We start from the raw sequence: 18,236 nt of genomic DNA, 5'->3' as shown, positions 1-18,236 counted from the left end.
AAGATACAAGCAGCCAGAAAAAAACAGCATCTACAGAGAGAGATGTGAGATTAATTAATCATCACTCTTTAGTTGTGGAATTAAGAGGTTTCCATTTTTCTCTTTCAAAATGACCTAAAGAGTCTGCCCACACACCGTGAGGACATCCACTGCAGCTGTTTTCACAACTGAGTCAAATCCGTTTTGGAGGAATATTTTTCCAGGAGGGACCTTTCAGTCTTCCATTGTAAGATTTAAAAAATGCTAATAGAACAGTTAGCTTAAACAAGCACATGCGAACCAATGCAGTAAACAGAATTTCATTTCAACTCTTGAGTGTTATCTCTTTGATATAATAGGGTATGTATGTAGCACAAAAGCAGTCTACTTTGAAAGTCATCCTTTCCTGGATAAGAAGCCCCATATGCAGTACATAAAATTCTCAGCCTATCTCCTGAAAAATGATGATTTATTTCTCTTTTTATTTACTAAAATATTATGGTTGTGTCCATGAGACAGACACCAAAATAACTGGCCAATTCCATAACAAAATGGAACTAGGCTTTAGGTTTTATGTACCTATCTGGGCTCTCATCACATACAAATAGATGAGTTTTTATATATATTGTATATATATAGCTATATATATAAATATATATAGTCAAACTACAATTATTTTGTGAATAACTAAATGAAGTCAATCAAACAGCTGCCAAGCAATTAGATACTAACAAATTGTTTTCAGAAAAACTCTTGGTTTTACGAAGTCTATCATAATTTTCTAAAACAACTGCTTTATGTCCAGCCAGTGATTATGTTTTCCTTTTAGTATAAAGTTCAGTCATCATTTTTAGGACCCCAAAAAGGGCAAACAACAAACTATGAAAGATAGTTTCAGTAAGTGTTATGGATAAAGGGTTATTTTATTTGTTATATACTACCAATATAGTTTAATTACAAAAAAACCACACTCAGGTCCCCAGTAGGTAAATGCACAAAAGCCATAAGTAGTTCATAAGAGAGGAAATAGACCTAGCAAACACATGCCAAAAAAATTACTCAGCCTCACTAATAATCCAGGAAATTCAAACTAAAAGAAGATACCTTTAATTTACTTATTTCAAATAGACATTAAAAAATAATACTCAAGGTTGGCAAGGGTACAATGAGAGGAGAGTGTTCCCACACATTGCTAATGGCAGTGTAAATCATTACAATCCCCCAAAGGCACAAATATGTTCAAAACTTTTGGCTTATTAATTCAACTTCTTGGAATTTACCCTAAGGAAATAATAAAAAATATTGAAGACGTACATGTTATCTTCAAATGACTCCAGTTAGAATATTTATAAATGGGGAGAGATAATGTAAACACCCAACAATAGGGGAATGGGTAAGCAAATTATAGTACATCCACTTTACATTGCTGTTAAAAATGACGGTTACATGGGCGCCTGGGTGGCTCAGTCATTGAGCGTCTGCCTTTGGCTCAGGTCATGATCCCAGGGTCCTGGGATCCAGCCCCGCATCAGGCTCCCTGCTTGGCAGGGAGTCTGCTTCTCCCTCTCCCACTCCCCCTGCTTGTGTTCCCTGTCTCGCTGTGTCTCTCTCTGTCAAATAAATAAAATCTTTTTTAAAAAATGACGGTTACAGAAATTTTGTAGGAAAATGCAAAAATATCTATACTGAAGGAAGCAACATGAAAAAATGCATTTGTGTATTATGACTGGAAGGAAATGGACCAGAATGACAGCAGTCACTCTAAGAAGCTGGTAGGATAAATGGGGCCTGTTTCTCTCTCAACTTTGGAAAGTCAAGCAATTATCTTGCTTTTACAGCTTTGTTTGTTCCCCACAACAATTCACTATTCAAGCGTTCCCTTAAGAAAAACAAAGGAAGGTGGGAGAAGAATCAGCCAAAAGTTCAATGTACCATTTAAGGGCTTCCTAAGTTCAGTCTTTTCTTTTTATTTAATTGAAGTGTTATTGACATACAATATTATATTAGTTTCAGGTGTACAATATAGTGATTTGACATTTATATACATTATGCAGTGTTTACCATGTTAAGTGTAGTTACCATCTGTCACCATACAATGTTATTACAATATTATTGACTATATCCCTTATGCTGTACTTTACATCCCCATGACATATTTATTTTATAACTGGAAGCTTGTACTTCTTAATCCCCTTCCCCTATTTCACCTATTTTCCCATTCCCCTTCCTTCTGGCAACCACCAGTTCTCTGTATTTGTGAGTCTGTTTCTGTTTTGCTTTGCCTGTTGTTTTGTTTTTTAGATTCCACATATAAGTGAAATCATATGGCATTTGTCTTTTTTGGTCTGACTTATTTCACTTAGTATAATACCCTCTAGTTCCATCCATGTCGTCATGAATAACAAGATTTTATTCTTTTTATGGCTGAGTAATATTCCTCCCCGAGAGAGAGAGAGAGAGAGAGAGAGAGAGAGAGTGTGTGTGCACGCACTCACGCTTGCTTCCATGTCTTGGCTATTGTAGATAATGCTGCAATAAACAGAGGAGCCTATATCTTTTTGAATTAGTGTTTTTGTTTTCTTTGGGTAAATACCCAGAAGCATGATTACTGGATCATACTGTATTTCTGTTGTTAGTTTTTTTGAGGAACCTCCATGCTGTTTTCCATAGTGGCTGTACCAATTTACATTCTCCTCAACAATGCGTGTGCTCCCCTTTCTCCACATCTTCACCAGCATCTGTTATTAGTCTAGTGTTTTGTGAATGAGTCAATCTGCATTAATGTAAAAGGTCCTCATTGAAGAAAAATTATTACAGTAATCCTAAGGAGTAATATCCCCCTTTACTAGCTATTCTTCAGTTGCTAGGTGGCCTCACTTCCTCTGTCTGCTGTGTTCTGAAAAAGGCCTGTTCTCCTTGAGTGATGTTCAATGTATTCTTTAATTTTTTTCTGGAGTAGAGTATGTCTTTTTGGTGAAGGCTGCAACCCATAAACAGTTGCTATGAGTAGGACAGGCCTGTTTTCCATTTTGAGAGGGTGTATATATGATTAATAATAAATGGGAAGAAAATAACAGGATAGAGGGACAGGAAGGGAAGTTATCCCCAGTGCATATACACAGATCAATGGATTCAAAAGTAATATTTTAGTTAAACTACCCTATAATAGATTGGAATGTGTGTGAAGGGTTGGGAAGAGGGAGAGAAAAGGAACAGAAGAGAGAGGAGGGGAGAGGGACTGGTAAATAATGTAGACTTGGCTTGGAATAAACCCACCATTTTTTCTAGTTTTTTTAAAAACTTTATTTAAATTCCAGTTAGTTAGCATAGAGTATAATATTAGTTTTGGGTGTACAAATATAGCGATTCAACAACTCCATACATCACCCAGTGCTCATGACAACAAATGCACTCCTTAATGGGTCCCCTATTTCTCCCATCTCCCCACCCGCACTCCTCTGGTCACCATCAGTTTGTTCTCTATATTTAAGAATCTGTTTCTTGGGGCGCCTGGGTGGCTCAGTCAGTTAAGCGTCTGCCTTCAGCTCAGGTCATGGTCTCAGAGTTGTGGGATTGAGCGCCGAGTTGGGCTCTGTGCTCAGCAGAGTCTGCTTGAGCTTCGTTCCCTCTCCCTCTGCTCCTCCCCTGCTTTCTCTCTCTCTCAAATAAATAAAATCTTAAAAAAAGAGAATTTGTTTTACTGGTTTATCTCTTTCTTCCTTTGCTCATTTGTTTTGTTTCTTAAATTCTACATAGGAGTGAAATAAAATGGACTTGGTCTTTCTCTGACTGACTGATTTCACTTAGCATAAACCCACCAATTTTTTGATCGATCAATCTAAGCTTCCCTTCAATTTCATATACAATCATGGGATTTTAGAGCTAGAAGAGCTCTTTGAAATAATCTGATCTCCTTGTTACATTTAGAAAAACTAGAGGCCCTAAGAGAGAGGAGGTGATATACCGTAGGCCACCATGCCAAGTATCTTCTGAATGACAACGTGGAGTAGGGATTAAGAGTGTGGCCTTTGGAGCAGGTTGTATGAATTGAAATCTCGGTTCTACAATTTACTAGTTATGTGACCTTGGTCTAGTCACTTAACTGCTCTGTTCCTTGATTTTCTTTATCTATAAAATGTACCTACTTCATCAGACACAATGAGAATTAAAGGAGTTAATGTGTGAAAAGCACTTAGAACAGTGCCTGGTGGGCCGACCCGCCACCTGAGTTAGCAGCTACTGTTGTTAAGTTGCTGATTCTGCCATTCCAAGGCCAATGATTTTCACATACCAAGTTGTCTCTTCATAGCCTTATGGTTACTAAAGAAATAAACATATGCCTCCCTGGGTCTTTTCCAAAGTCACCTTGGAGTTTATCTTAGTAGCAAGTAGCAAGTGGAAAACACAAAGGTAAACCACAGGTAGTGACATTTGAAGTTATACTGTGTGACCTATCTGAATGTATGTTCTGCAGTAGAGAAATAATTGACTTTGATTTTCATGGTTTCATAATAGCAGCATGTATTTTACCCACATAGTTCCTTTTTGTAAAGTTTATCATTATCAAAATAATAGAGAAATAAGAAAAACTGCTTTGCTGTGAATAGCGTTATGTGTACATTTGGTTTTTCTATGAGTCGACAGTGTGATCGTCATGTCTAAATAATATTTGCTTACCAGTGGACCTCCAGGATGCCATGATGGGCACTGAATGAATAAGTCAATAAAGCAAATATGAGCCTGTCCTTAACCTTAGAGTATTTAGAACAGCATCTTCTCAGAATTATTGTGCTTTCAAACTTTGTGAGGCTTAAAGTATTAGTCGTTCTCTTAATGTTGTCCTATTTTTTTTATTTCCAAAAAGTGAACCATTTGTGAGTGAAGCCAAGCTCTGCTTCACAGGACTTTGGTAAATATCACAGTTTCCTAGCTCTAGGCACAGAGCTGTGCGTCTCCATATCATGTGCCTAAAGAGAGCTGGAATGTGTCTTCTGCTATCTGCGTCCACTGACACAAACATTAAGACAGGAAGTTGTGGTTGAGGGTCAGGGAGCAGGGAAGGATTATTTTCTCTTGGTTTATAACAATTTGTGGTTTAAAGGAAGATTGCTTCCAAGAACCCTCAATAACCTTGAATAGATGTGACATTAGTAGCTGATTCATAGCTGTGAATAGCTATGATTAGAACTTCAAGAATGGTTCAAAATGCTATAGGAATATTCCTCTCCCTCTCTCTCTCTCCCTTCCGTCCCCCTCTCCTCCAGGAGTTTTCATGTTGCAAATAAACATACTGAGGGGAAAGAGAATGTCTGCATTTTCATACATAAAAATAAGGGTGATTTTAACATCATAAATCATAGTTGCCAGAACACAACATTAGGCATTAGAAGTGAGATGTTTTTCATTTTTAAATTTAACTTGTTAGGTTTGAATGGTGTTAAGTGTAAATTCATAACCAATTGAGACTTAAGAAGGAATGCTATTTTGACCATACCTCTGCTATGTTAATCCCAATCAGACTGAACCAAACTTGACTGAAAGAGCAAGTAAGAGATGGGAGAGAAAATAAAAAATATATATGTCTATATTGTAACAGAAAGCATTTTATTAAATTTTTAATTTATTAAATTATTTTTAATTATAAGGTCCTTGATTGATATTTTTGGGGGGTTTTTAAAGATTTTATTTATTTATTTGACAGAGAGGGAACACAAGCAGGGGGAGTGTGAGAGGGAGAAGCAAGCTTCACCCTGAGCAGGGAGCCTGATACAGGGCGGGCTCACTCGATCCCAGGACTCTGAGATCATGACCTGAGCTGAAGGCAGACACTTGATGACTGAGCCACCCAGGCACCCCTCTTGATTGATACTTTTGCATCATCAGTGTTCTTATGTGGAAAATAGCTCTCTACCCCTACTTGGTAAACTTTCATTCTTTAATGAACAAAAAACTGTATGTGTTGGCTGAAATGAAACTAGATTAATTGTATTGATGCCTCCTTTTCTTGGTGGAAGTCCAGTTCTCTGGGGCAAAGATACATTTCTGGAAGTTTGCTATTGATACGTTTCTCACTTTGCACTATTTGTAGCAAAGTCGGGGTCTAAAATCCAGCCAGCTGTCCACCTTATGAAGCACATGCTATGGGAAGCTAAGGAGAAAGAGATTAAAATTGGCCTTATCACATAGATGCTCAGTAGAATTTCACTGGTTGTGGTGATGGCATTGGTGATGAACAAACAAGCTGAATCAAGTACAGTCTTTTCCAGTATCCTCATATTGCTTTGTCTTTCTTTATGTGTCCTTTCATTCTGCTTGGTAGTAGAGTTGTTTATCACTAGCATTGGACTGTGAATTCCTTGGGGGTGGAGACAATGACCTATTCATTTCCACATTCTCTCTAGGCCCTCTTGTGAAAGCTGGGCAACAGTGTATTCAGTTCATTCAGCAAGTGTTGATCAAGAGTCTACTACATGCCAGACATTGTGCTTGTTTGGGGGACATAACAATGAATAGAAAAGATAAAAACACTTCATGGAGCTTACATTTTTGTGGGGAGAGACAGATGACAGACAATAAACATATAAGCAAAATATATAGTATGTCATTTGGTGATAAGTGCAATGAAAGACAGGAAGGAGGATGAGAAGTGACCTTTTTTTGGTGGTTTACAACAGGACATTGCAAAGGCCCTGAGGTGGAAACATGCCTGATTTTCAGAAACTGAGAGAAGGTTGGTGCACCTAAAGTGCATGAGATAGGTGGAAATATGGGGGGGATGAGATTAGAGAGGTTAAGGTAGAGAGACAGGTGAACCTTATATAGGGACCTTGTTGGTCATTGTATGGATTTTGGCTTTTATTTTGAAGGAAATGAGACACCATTGCTGCTTCAGAGCAAAAGAGAGACATGACATGACTTCGATTTTAAAAGCTTCATTCTGGCTGTAGTGTGGGAAATGTGCTATAACGAGAGCAGTGGTGGAAGCAGCGCATCAGTTAGGCTGTTGCAATAATCCAGGTGGGGGATGATGGCTTGAACCAGTGAGGTGGGAGTGCGGAAGTGGAGAGCTGTCATCGGATTCTGGATATATTTCAAAGGTAGCACCAACAGAATTTACTGATGGATTACATGTGAAAGACAGGAATCGATGTGTGTGGCCTGAGCAAATGGAAGAATGGAGCTGCCACTTACAAAGATGGGGAAGACCGTGAGAGGAGCAGGTCTGGGAAGCCATGGGAATCGGGACATTGGTTTTGAACATAGTAAGTTTGAGAAGCCAGGTAGAGATATTGAGTGGGTGGCGGGATATTCACGTCTGTGGCTCAGGGGAGAGATTATGTTGGAGCTATAAATTGGGGAGTATATAGACAGCATGTCTCATGAGATGGCATGAGGTTAGATTGTTGCCAAATCATCAGTGTATGTTCACTTAGAATATTCGATTTGCTTTCTCTCCAACTATGCTCATCTCTTGTATTAAGTCATACCAAACTGCTGTTTCTGTAGACCATTTATTTATGGAATTTGTAGGTTTGTGTGTGTGCCTAGAGTAGTGCTAAGTGGTATGGGGGCTGTAAAGAAGCATAAGACTCAGATTCTGCCTTCAAGGACTTTAACATTCAGTTAGGGAAGTAACAATTCGATTCATGAAACTGTTCCTACTACAAAGGATTAGGTACCATTGAATGCCTATCAGTCAATACATAAGCTTTATTGAGTGATTTCTGTATTCTGTGTGTTTGCTATTCATACAATAGGAATTCCAAAAAGTGAGATTATGCACATGATTGAGGAACCACTATCCAGATGTCTGTAGATTTCTTTGAAAATACCTGTGGCCAAGAGCTTAAGAAAAATAAAGGAGTCCATTTCACTGCAAAATAAAATCATAAAGTTATTTAGGTTTGAACTAGGTTTTTTAACATTGCACAAAAAAGGACCAAGTTGCAAGTTGCAGCATTTGATGCAAATAATGACAAAATAATGTAAGGAATGAAAATAAGTACATTTTTACAGGGCTTTAAGCTTTTCGGAGGACTTGGACATCTCAAATAGCATTTGATGTTCTCAAACATGTCTGTGGTAAGGCAGATAATGCCTCTCCCTGTCCTAAGAGCCTTAGTGACTTCGAGCTCAGCATTCTGTGGGGGAAAGCGGGGTTCTTTCAGTGATTTATCATGAAGTTTTAAAATTTCTATTTCTAAACCCAATTTAGATCCTGCTGTTCCTGTACCAGTATACTCACCAGAAGTGTTGTTTACATCCTCTCGGAACTATGAAGAACAAAAATTTACCGCCACCTAACTCATTAAAAATTCTCTGCAAGCCCAAGGCTCAAAAGCCACAATATGGACACAAAGAGCTCAGTCCCCCTCAAGGACACTTTATTTCATGAGCCTCCCTCACTCAGAATTCTTCTCTCTTTCAAAACCCCTTTCTTAAATGCAGTATTAAACCAGAGGCAAGACTCTGTTTTTGCTAAATGTAGTTCTCTTACCAGTTTTCATTTCAAATGTGGGATGTGCTAGGTTAGCATTTGTACTCCTGGCCACTTTCAAATCTTAGAATGTTTTTTAACCTAACCACTGACATTATCATTAAGAACACACACACACCTTAGAAAACGTTGTCCTTTATTTGCATTCCAATACAAATATTTTTGAAGGCTGTCTCTCTTCTACCTCGAGTATTTTTCTGATGCTGCAACCTCCAGTTTAATCCTAAATGCTTGCCAATGTGTGCATATAACACAGAGTGTTATTATTGCCTCAGGCTAGCTTCATGTCATCTAGTTTGTCTTTTGCTTCACTCCTTTGATAGTATTATCAGAACCAATTGTGAATCTGCCAGATGCATTTCCTCTCAAAAGGACAAATCTAAGAAGGCTGTGTTTTTCCCTCTCTTCCAGGAGTGCTTACATTAAAGGAGTTCCTCTTCCTTTGTTTCATGAAATTGAGCTTGCTTAATCAGACATGGAGCAAACGGACTGCAAACCCTACCAGCCTCTCTCAAAAGTCAAGCATGAAATGGATCTAGCTTATACGAGTTCTTCTGATGAAAGTGAAGATGGACAAAAACCAAGACAGTCGTACAACTCCAGAGAAACTCTGCATGAGTACAACCAAGAGCTGAGGATGAATTACAATAGCCAGAGCAGGAAGAGGAAAGAAGTGGAGAAATCTACTCAAGGTGTGTTTTTACTGGATTTTTAAATCTAATATTATTTCTCAGTAGAGAATGCTTGTGTATGTAAAACTTAGGTTTCAAAAACAAATTTGCTGATGTTAACTGGTTAATAATGTGCACTGCTTATATATGCTTAGTGAATCTGTTCATATGCCAATCCAGCTGAGGTTGTAGGTTACATGTGCTTTTTACGGATTATGCATGAATTTAGATGCAACAATCCTCTTATCAGAGCATTGAAAATTTGTCTAATCCTACAAATAGCCATTTACAGACTGAAGGATAAATAATTTATAGTAAGATGAAAAGTAAACAGCTAAGTGCTTTTTCAAGCCATTGCCTATGTGGGATGAATTTCTCAAATAAATATTTGGCTTCTAAAAGAGCTTTAGAAAGGTTAGTGGAGACCACCAAACAAGGTCTGGAAAGTCTGTTATCAGAATGTGGACACTTCGTGCAACGCAGTCCTGAGGGAAAATAAGAATTCGTTGGAACCCTTCCTACCATGGCTGTAAGGTAGAGCAGATCCTTTGGACAGCCTTGGTTTCTCAATTATGGATTGAAAGACAGTGTTTAATACATAGAAAACAGGTAGATAGGAATACAATTGCCTTATTCTTTTCGATTGATAGTTAAGCAGTGGTAGATACTCAACTACACAGAAGAGAAGATACTGACTAGTACAGGTTAATATATTCTTTTAAAGAGTACATCAATGCTGAAATGAAAAAAAAATATGATTTGATGATCTAGATCAGTGGTTCTAAACTTAGGGGCCCTGAAGAAGCAAAAGCAGCATCACCCATAGGACTTGCTAGTGATACAGATTCTCAGGCTTCACCCCAGACCTATTGAATCAGAAACCCTGAGGAGGAACCCAGCAATCTGTGGTTTAACAAGCCCTCCAGGGGATTCTGATGGCAACTCAAGTTTGAGGACCACTACTCCACCCTTTTTTTAAAAGATTTTATTTATTTATTTATTTATTTATTTATTTATTTATTTATTTATTTATTTAAGGGAGAGGTCACAAGCAGAGGAAGCAGCAGAGAGAGAGGGAGAAGCAGGCTCCCCGCTGAGCAGGGAACCCCACATGGGGCTCCATCCCAGGACCCCGGGATCATGACCTGAGCCAAAGGCAGGCGCTTAACTGACTGAGCCACCCAGGCGCCCCTGCTCCATCCCTTTGAAATCACTTTTACTCAGAGAGCCTCAAAGATCACTTCTAGTTGGGTGACTTCCAAATATTTATCTTCAGCTCCATTATTTTTCCCAAATCTAGCCCTACATTTTCAGTTACCTGCTAGACATTTCGAAGGAATGGATATCTCCACTGGCAGCTCTAAATCGATAGATCTAAAATGGCAGCGCTCTAAATCGATAGATCTAAAATGGCAGCAATCATCTTAACATCTCTAATTGCACTCCTTTTCTTTCCATCACAAGATCTGTTCATGAAGCTCCCGTTCTCCCCAGCCCTCCACGTACACTTTCCGTACCTAATTAGTTGCTCCTTCCAGCAGATTTAACTTCTACTTGTCTCAAATCCATCTTCTTTCCATTAGCATTATCACTGCTCTCATTTTCTTTTACCTCAACTGTTTTTGCTTCCTAACTGATCTCCTTGGACCTCACCTCATTCCTTCAGTCCTTCAGCCATGCTGCCCCCTTTCTGTTGGAATGCCCTTCTCCTCCATCTCCGTTTCACCATATTTAAGCGTCTCCAAGGCCTGGTCTCCCAGCATCTTTGCCACAGAGCCTTTGTTGTACTGTCAGCCCCTTTGTACCCATTTCTGATTTTTATTATTTTGGTATATACTTTTCTAGATTGTACACTCAGTGAAGATGGGGATCATGATTTATTTACTGATCTCTATTTTTCTATAATACTTTGCATATAATCTGTGCTCTATAATTTTTAATTTAAGAAATAAGTTGCTGTCAAGCAAAACATAAGTACCTATCATGCATTGAAAACTGCTTTTGAAATACTGACATTGGCACAGGTTACTTTTTTTTTTTTAAGAGTAAGTCCATGCTGAGATGAAAAAAAAATCATTTGATTATCTAGATCAGTGGTTGCCAAAGTGTGAGGCCTAGACCAGCAGCAACAGCATCACCCATGAACTTGTTAGAAGTGCAAATTCTCAGGTATTGCCCCGGACCATGTAAAATGCAGTTATTATAAATGAAAACTACTGTATCCTAATTAGTATTAGTATCTTACATTAGAGAAATTTTAAATTGAGCCAAAGATTTTATATATTCATACTAACATTTAAATATACCTTAAATGTTTATGATATTAACTATATTACACATTTTTTACCTCTTATCATAATTGGTAAAAGTTTTGTATCTGTGTTTTCAAGTAATTCATTTTAATCTTTCCTATTTGTTCTGCTAATGACTGTATTTGTTATAAGATAATTTTATTCGTCTAACTATTTTTGGCTCTTTTATGCTTTGAGAAATGTGTAGTTCCCATTAGAATATTTTTCTATAAGTTTTCTTTACAGAATATGAACTTACAATTGTGAGTTGTGGGTTATGGGAATGAAGTGTAGAGTGCTTGACCTCATATGTTGTGAGTTTAAATAAGAATGCACTTCTGGTGCACCTGGGTGGCTCAGTTGTTAAGCGTCTGCCTTCAGCTCAGGTCATGATCCCAGGCTCCTGGGATCGAGCCCCGCATCAGGCTCCCTGCTTGGCGGGAAGCCTGCTTCTCCCTCTCCCACTCCCCCTGCTTGTGTTCCCTCTCTCGCTGTCTCTCTCTCTGTCAAATGGATAAATAAAATCTTAAAAAAAAAAAAAAAAGAATGCACTTCTAGTGATAGTTTGTTCTAAAAATATAAGCAATTTTGTACTGAGTCAGTGTAAAGAGCGTAGCCAGCCTCATATTTCATTTCTGCATTGTGATCAAAATGAATTTTGAGAAGATGGAAGTTTATCTTCTATGATGCCATCCTAACTTTTTTTCAATGACCTATTAGTACTCAATAAGCTTTTACTTTGCACTCACGATGTGTCAAGCCCTGAGTCAGTGCTAGGGATGGAGATGACTCCAATAGTTTCTGCTTGTAGGAGATTCATAACGTGGTGGAGAAAATAGATATCAAGCAAATCATTGCAATTGAACGTAGTAAGTACTTTTATAGATAAATAAAGGGAATATGGAAATACACAGGGAATTGGGGTCCATAAAAAGGTAATATTTGATCTAGGTCTTAAAATTTGAATATGATCTTACTTGGAAAAGACATTCCAAGAGGGTAGATTAGCAGGCGGAAAAGCATAGAGCTGTGAAAAGGCCTGGGATGGTGAAAATTTCAGTATGGCTAAGAGTAAGGTACATTGGAGCTGGATCACAAAAAGTATTGCATGACCAATTTAGGAGTTCTTTTTTTCCTTTATGCATTAAAAACCACAGCTTTTAAGTAATGGAGAATTTCATGTTGAATAAGATTTTTAGGATGAAAAGTGTAGAAGAACATTGTAGATATACAAGCAGCAGTATAACAGATTGATTGCAGGTGGGAAAAATTGGATGCAGGGAGACAATCTAGGAAGCTACTGAACTAGGCCAGGCTAAGAATGGCAATGATGGTATAAACTCTGGCTGTATCAGAAGAGGTAAAGAGACATAGTACAGAGATACCAGTGTGGAGGAATTGATAGGAGTTGGTAATTGATTAGTTGTTGAGGTTGAAAGAGATAACAGAGTCAAGGATGCCTCAATTTCAAGTTTGGGACACTGGGAGGATGATGCTCCATTTACCAAGAGAAGGAAAATAGGAGGAAGGGTGGGTTTGGAAGGGAAGAGAATGAATTTCTTTCTGGACATGTTACGTGTTAAGACACTTGGGTGACATCCAGGTGAATTTTCCTATCAGGCACTTGGAAATGCATGTCTAGAGTTCAGGAACGATCTGGACTATTGATATAAGTAGATTTGAGTTCATCAGTATCTTACAGTGACGCCTGGGGATGGATGATATTACCCAGGGAGAATGTGTAGAGTGAGACTAGAAAAAGGCCAAGGACAAAAACCTGAATCTATCATCTGTGAACTTACATAAATACATTTTCAAACTATTTAAATTTTTAGCTAGCACTATCCTTTGGTGCACTGACTTATATATACTCAAGTATGAAAATCCAGGAGGTGAAAGTCCAGAAACTTGGGATCTTATCGGTCACTGACTCGCTGATCTTAATGACATCTAGGATGGAAAGTAAGTACCTCTTTGGGGGAGAAATGAATTATCCCTCATTAGGTAAAACCGTGGACCTAATTATCATCTTTTTTGGTGAGGTCTGGCATCTACTTTGTTGTTTTATTCCATGTATTACTACCTATGAGCAAAAGAAAATATTAATAATTTTCACATATTTATATGAGTGGTAGTACTTTGCATTAACCTGCTTTAACTGACTCATTGTTGAGCCTGACTCATTATTTTTAAAGAATAAAATTCTCAGAAAATCATTGAGTTTTAAGTCAGGAAAGAAGAAAGCAAATATAATCGGGCACCTGCCATGGTGGCAGACACTCTGCTAGATGCCTTTCAGGCTTACTAGCCGTGCCGCCTTAAGCAAGTTACTTCGGCTCTCTGAGCCTGTTTTTCATCTGCAGAATTGACTTCATCATCACCAACAACGCCATAATCACAATGATAAAAATAAAAGTAATAATAAAAATAAATCTTGATGAGTACCTACTCTATTTTGGGACTCTGCTAGGTGCTCTCTACATTTGCTTCTCAAACACCTTATGAGGCATGACATATTATTTCCAGTTTACAGATAAGGTAACTGAGGCTTGGCGAGAAATAACTGGTAGGTTTCTGCAGCTAAAACTGGTAAGAGTTGGACTGGAAATCAAGTCCTTGGCTCTAAAGTTCCCATCAGTCACTACACTACACTACTCCCATACTTACCTCATGAGGTTATGATAAGTATCAATTGTGATCATACATGTGAAAATGTTTAGGAACTCAATAAATGTTAATTTCCCTTCATTTCCTTCCCTGACAACCTTGCCAGCCTCTTTTTGTTTCAGTCACCAAGGGTTTACAAAGAGGTTTAACAAGCTTTTCATTCTGATGATCTTTAGAAAAGGGCAGATGATGTGCTATCTAATTTATAATGAAATATTCCTGAGTCTGTTTGTTTGTTTGTTTCACTTTTTAGGGAAGCTATTATGCCATCCAATTCAGGGCTTGCTTTGGGGAAATAGTAATAAGAGGAAATACTTGATCCCATCTGAAAATATCTTTAAATTCTTATTTTTATTTGCCAAGAAAGCAGCACCCAATCACCCAGGTACACACAGTGTTGGATTCTAAAACTGATTTTCTTATCTTCGAAAAGCTTTCGAATTAAGGGATGGACACTAATCTAATATTATTCACAGTTCTTTACTAACGGGATAGATGAGCCCAGGCAAACTTATTTCAGATGATTTTTGGCAGGTCTGATAGCAGGGGTAGATCTCCTGGAGGCACAGACGCTAGCAGTTTACCCCAAGTAGCCTCACTTCTAAGGGAGGCATCAATCAACTAAAAAAATTAGCATAAGACAAATGAAAATATAAATATATGAATGTATGAACCAAAGATAATAATTTTAGTTATGAGAAGTACCCTATAATTTTTATAATAGAAAAGATTAGTTTTGAATGTAGCCATTTTACCGATCAGTAATTATGAATGTGAAGTCACCCATGCAGAAAAGGAGGTACGGGGAGGACCTGTTACAAATCCCACAAGATCACAGACTCCTGAGATACTACAGCCGACACAAACATTTTCTCTCTGCATTCTTGACCTGCTCTTTTGTGGCTTCTCTTTCTCCTAATGTGGTTTTTGTTTGGTTGGTTGTTTTCCTCGGTCTTACAACCTAAGCTTAAATCTCACATTATCGCCATCTGGTGGAAAAAATTTAGAACTGCCGATTTGTATTTACCAAGATTACATGGAAACAAACCTCGTCATCCATGCATCCATGCATCCATCTGTCCATCTATCCATTTTCATTTACTCATCAAGCTTTCATTTAGTGTCAACTACGTTTCAGGTACTTTGGTAGATGGATGAAGTTCATCTTGAAGTAAATGGACACAAGTTATTATTTCCCCCCTCCTTGCCCTAGGCTAATATTGCCACTTCATTCCACAGAAGCTGTTTAAACACCACTGCCACTTGGGGGTTCAAGGAGCAGATAGAAGCCCAAATTTGAGAAGCACATTTCTCGATTCTTATTTCAAGCACTTAACAGTAGTATAAACTATTATTTGCTTAACATCTAAAAATTTTCGGCAACAGTTCCTATGAAAATCTTAAAAGAACTTTTAATCTCAGGATCTGTATTTACATGGTAAACATCACAGATGGCAGGTATAATAGAAGGTGGCAAGCCTATAAAATGAAAATTTTACCAGCATTTGATCATCTGTAATGAATTTAGTGCTGTGAGCATGTTGTACCTCTAGTTGTCACAAGTTTCCAGCATAAAAATCTACGACTGCCCAGAAAGAACCTAGACTCTGAGAGAAAACTAAGTTATTTAGCAGTAACTCCAGTTGGTTCATGTCTTTTAGTATCATTTGGTCATGAAAACCTATTCGATAAACATTTACTTACACAGTATCTAAATGTGTGATGGAATGTCCATGGCATTTGCACCACTGCTCCCTCTAACCTGCCCCCTGGCACACGGCCCTGATCAAATCATGGTGTTCTTTCTTGTTGAGCCCAGCGACAACCTCACATTCCCGTCAACACAGCATTCCATGCAAGCATTGTCAATCAGTTGTCAACTGTAATTGAGATGAACCTCCTTGAGATGAAACATTAAGATGAAACCACTCCTTATCAGTGCTCTGCTTGGCTGTGCCAAGTTTTGTGTTAAACTCTCAAGATTAATAGATGAATAAGAAACCGTTTCGAAGAGTTCAGAGTATGGTGGGAAAGCAAATATAAACCAGCAACAGTGATGCAAGGTGACTGGTGTTACAATAGTGATATATGTGAAGTACTCTGGGAGTCTAGAAGCTAGAACCATGTCCTCGGCTTGGAGATGATAACAATGGTTATAAGAGAAAAATCTAACGTTTATTAAGCACCAGGCACCGAATAAGGCACTTTAGATGGATTATGCTATTCAGTCGTTTAATGATGCTATGAGGTTGGAATCATTATTATCCCTGTTTGCAGATGAGTAAAGCGAGGCACAGAGATGCTAAGTAACTTGCCTAATATTACAGAGGTAGTAAGTAATAGGAATGGGATTGGAACCCGGACGGTCTGACATTAGAGCCCACTGCCATAACTAACACACACAGATAGCTCAAAATTCAGATCTCAAGTTCAAGGAAATGATGTCAGTGTGTATGTGTGTGTGTAGGGGGGGCGGTGTGGTGTGTGTGGTGTGTGTTTGGAGTCATCTATAAATAGATGGTTCCAGAAGCAGTGAGAGTGGAAGAGATAATCCAGGGAGAATACGTACAGTTCAAAATAAAGAGAGCCAAATATGATACCCTGAGGAACAATTGCATTTAAAATAGTGGGCCGAAGAAAAGAGGTGGTCTTCAGATGTCAGAGAAAGATCAAAAGGAAGGGGTATCACATAAGCCAAGGGAGGTGACTTTCCAGCAGAAGATGTAACTAATATTGTCAAACACTTCAGAATCAACAAGTAGAATGAAAGTTGACAAAAGGCAGTAAAACAGGCCGTTTAGAAGGTCATTGCTGACTTTAGACCAGAGATTCTCCACCTTGGCTGGCATTAAAATCACCTGGGGAGTTTTATGAATCCCAGTGCTAAGACTGGTCCTTAGACCAATTAAGCCAGAATTTCCACAGATGAGACCCGGGCATTTAAAAAAATTCCTCAGGAGATTCCAGTGTGCATCCAAGGCAGGGGATTCACTTCCTTGGAGCAAACAATTTCAGTAATTTTAGAGAAACATCCCAGATCATAAGGATTTGAGGAGCGAATGCAATTGAATGTGATGACTAGAATAGGGCTCTATTGGAGAATGTTGTAGGATCTCAGGTGGAGGGAAAGGTTTTGAAAGGATTCAGTGCCTCCTCTGAGACAGTAAGTAAGTTCTGAAGTGGAGTGGCAAGAGTTGAGTGAAGTTCATGCTGTAGTGATCTCAATTTTCTTGGATGGAGACAAGGTTATCTGCTGAAAGTGTGGATCGAGTCAGGAGTTTCAGATGAGTAACAAGAGAGGTTTTTGACAAATACATCTGGAGGTCCGGAGAGGTGGAAGTGAAGATGGAGATGTGAGGAAATAAATAAATAAATAAATAAATAAATAAATAAATAAATAAATAAATAAATAAATAAATAAATAAATATTGTTTTTTATTTAGTCTTTACCATAACTCTTTGATGTAGAGATAATCGTCATGACCCTTCAATTATAGTAAATAGATGTATGATATAAATCCATAATTTTTTTCGGACTAAAGCCTATATTCTTTTCACAACACTCGTAGGTATGGCTCTAGTCAGTGATGTCCACACTGCAATGAATATTCATTCTCACTTGGAAAAACGGTTTCCAAACAGTATTGAGTGCCAAACTGAAGTTGGAAATTCTATATTTTTGGGGTGCCACTCTGTGACAGATTTAAGGGAGATAGGATGTATACCTGATGAGTTGAAGTTTCTTCTTCTAAGGAAAAGGGAATTCCAGACTCTCCTCTGTATTGTTACCAGTGATCTTTCTGAAACACAGATCAGATCATGCCATTCTTCCGAATATCCTGTAGTGTCTCCCAGTGCTCAGAGTAATGGTTTTTCACAGCAAGGGGTACCGGAGGAGACACTGCCAAATGCTTTAAGAATCTGATCAAAGCTCTGAATCTTCCGTTCAGAAGAAAATGAAGATATTGTATCTCTGCCATACATTTCAAGGAGTTCAGGAAGCCCTTGAAGTCCTTCTGCATCCATAGATCATGAGTTAGGATTCTCTGCTAAGGGAATTTCATCTCTACTTAGTTAATGCAACTTAAATCTTCCAAGATTTAGCGCTAAAAGGAGCTACAAAGGAGAAGC

At 38.2% G+C, this 18,236-nt stretch overlaps 1 protein-coding gene across 1 annotated transcript in view; it reads left to right on the top strand.

Annotated features, from left to right (window-relative positions):
* Positions 1-18,236, top strand: part of TENM1 (teneurin transmembrane protein 1) — a 785,963-nt gene that overhangs the window by 223,825 nt on the left and 543,902 nt on the right. The window contains exon 3 of the mRNA XM_054509125.2: positions 8,888-9,168. Within this exon, the coding sequence (XP_054365100.1) occupies positions 8,952-9,168 (217 nt within the window). The 5' untranslated portion in view covers positions 8,888-8,951. The remainder of the gene's footprint in view (positions 1-8,887; positions 9,169-18,236) is intronic.

This window comes from Mirounga angustirostris, unplaced genomic scaffold (genome assembly GCF_029215605.1).
Source record: "Mirounga angustirostris isolate CCGP_5_RB_7025 unplaced genomic scaffold, mMirAng1.0.hap1 SCAF_11, whole genome shotgun sequence".
NCBI classification, from domain to species: Eukaryota; Metazoa; Chordata; class Mammalia; order Carnivora; family Phocidae; genus Mirounga; species Mirounga angustirostris.
Note: the sequence above shows the minus strand (reverse complement) of the source record. Positions and strands in the feature narration are given on the sequence as shown.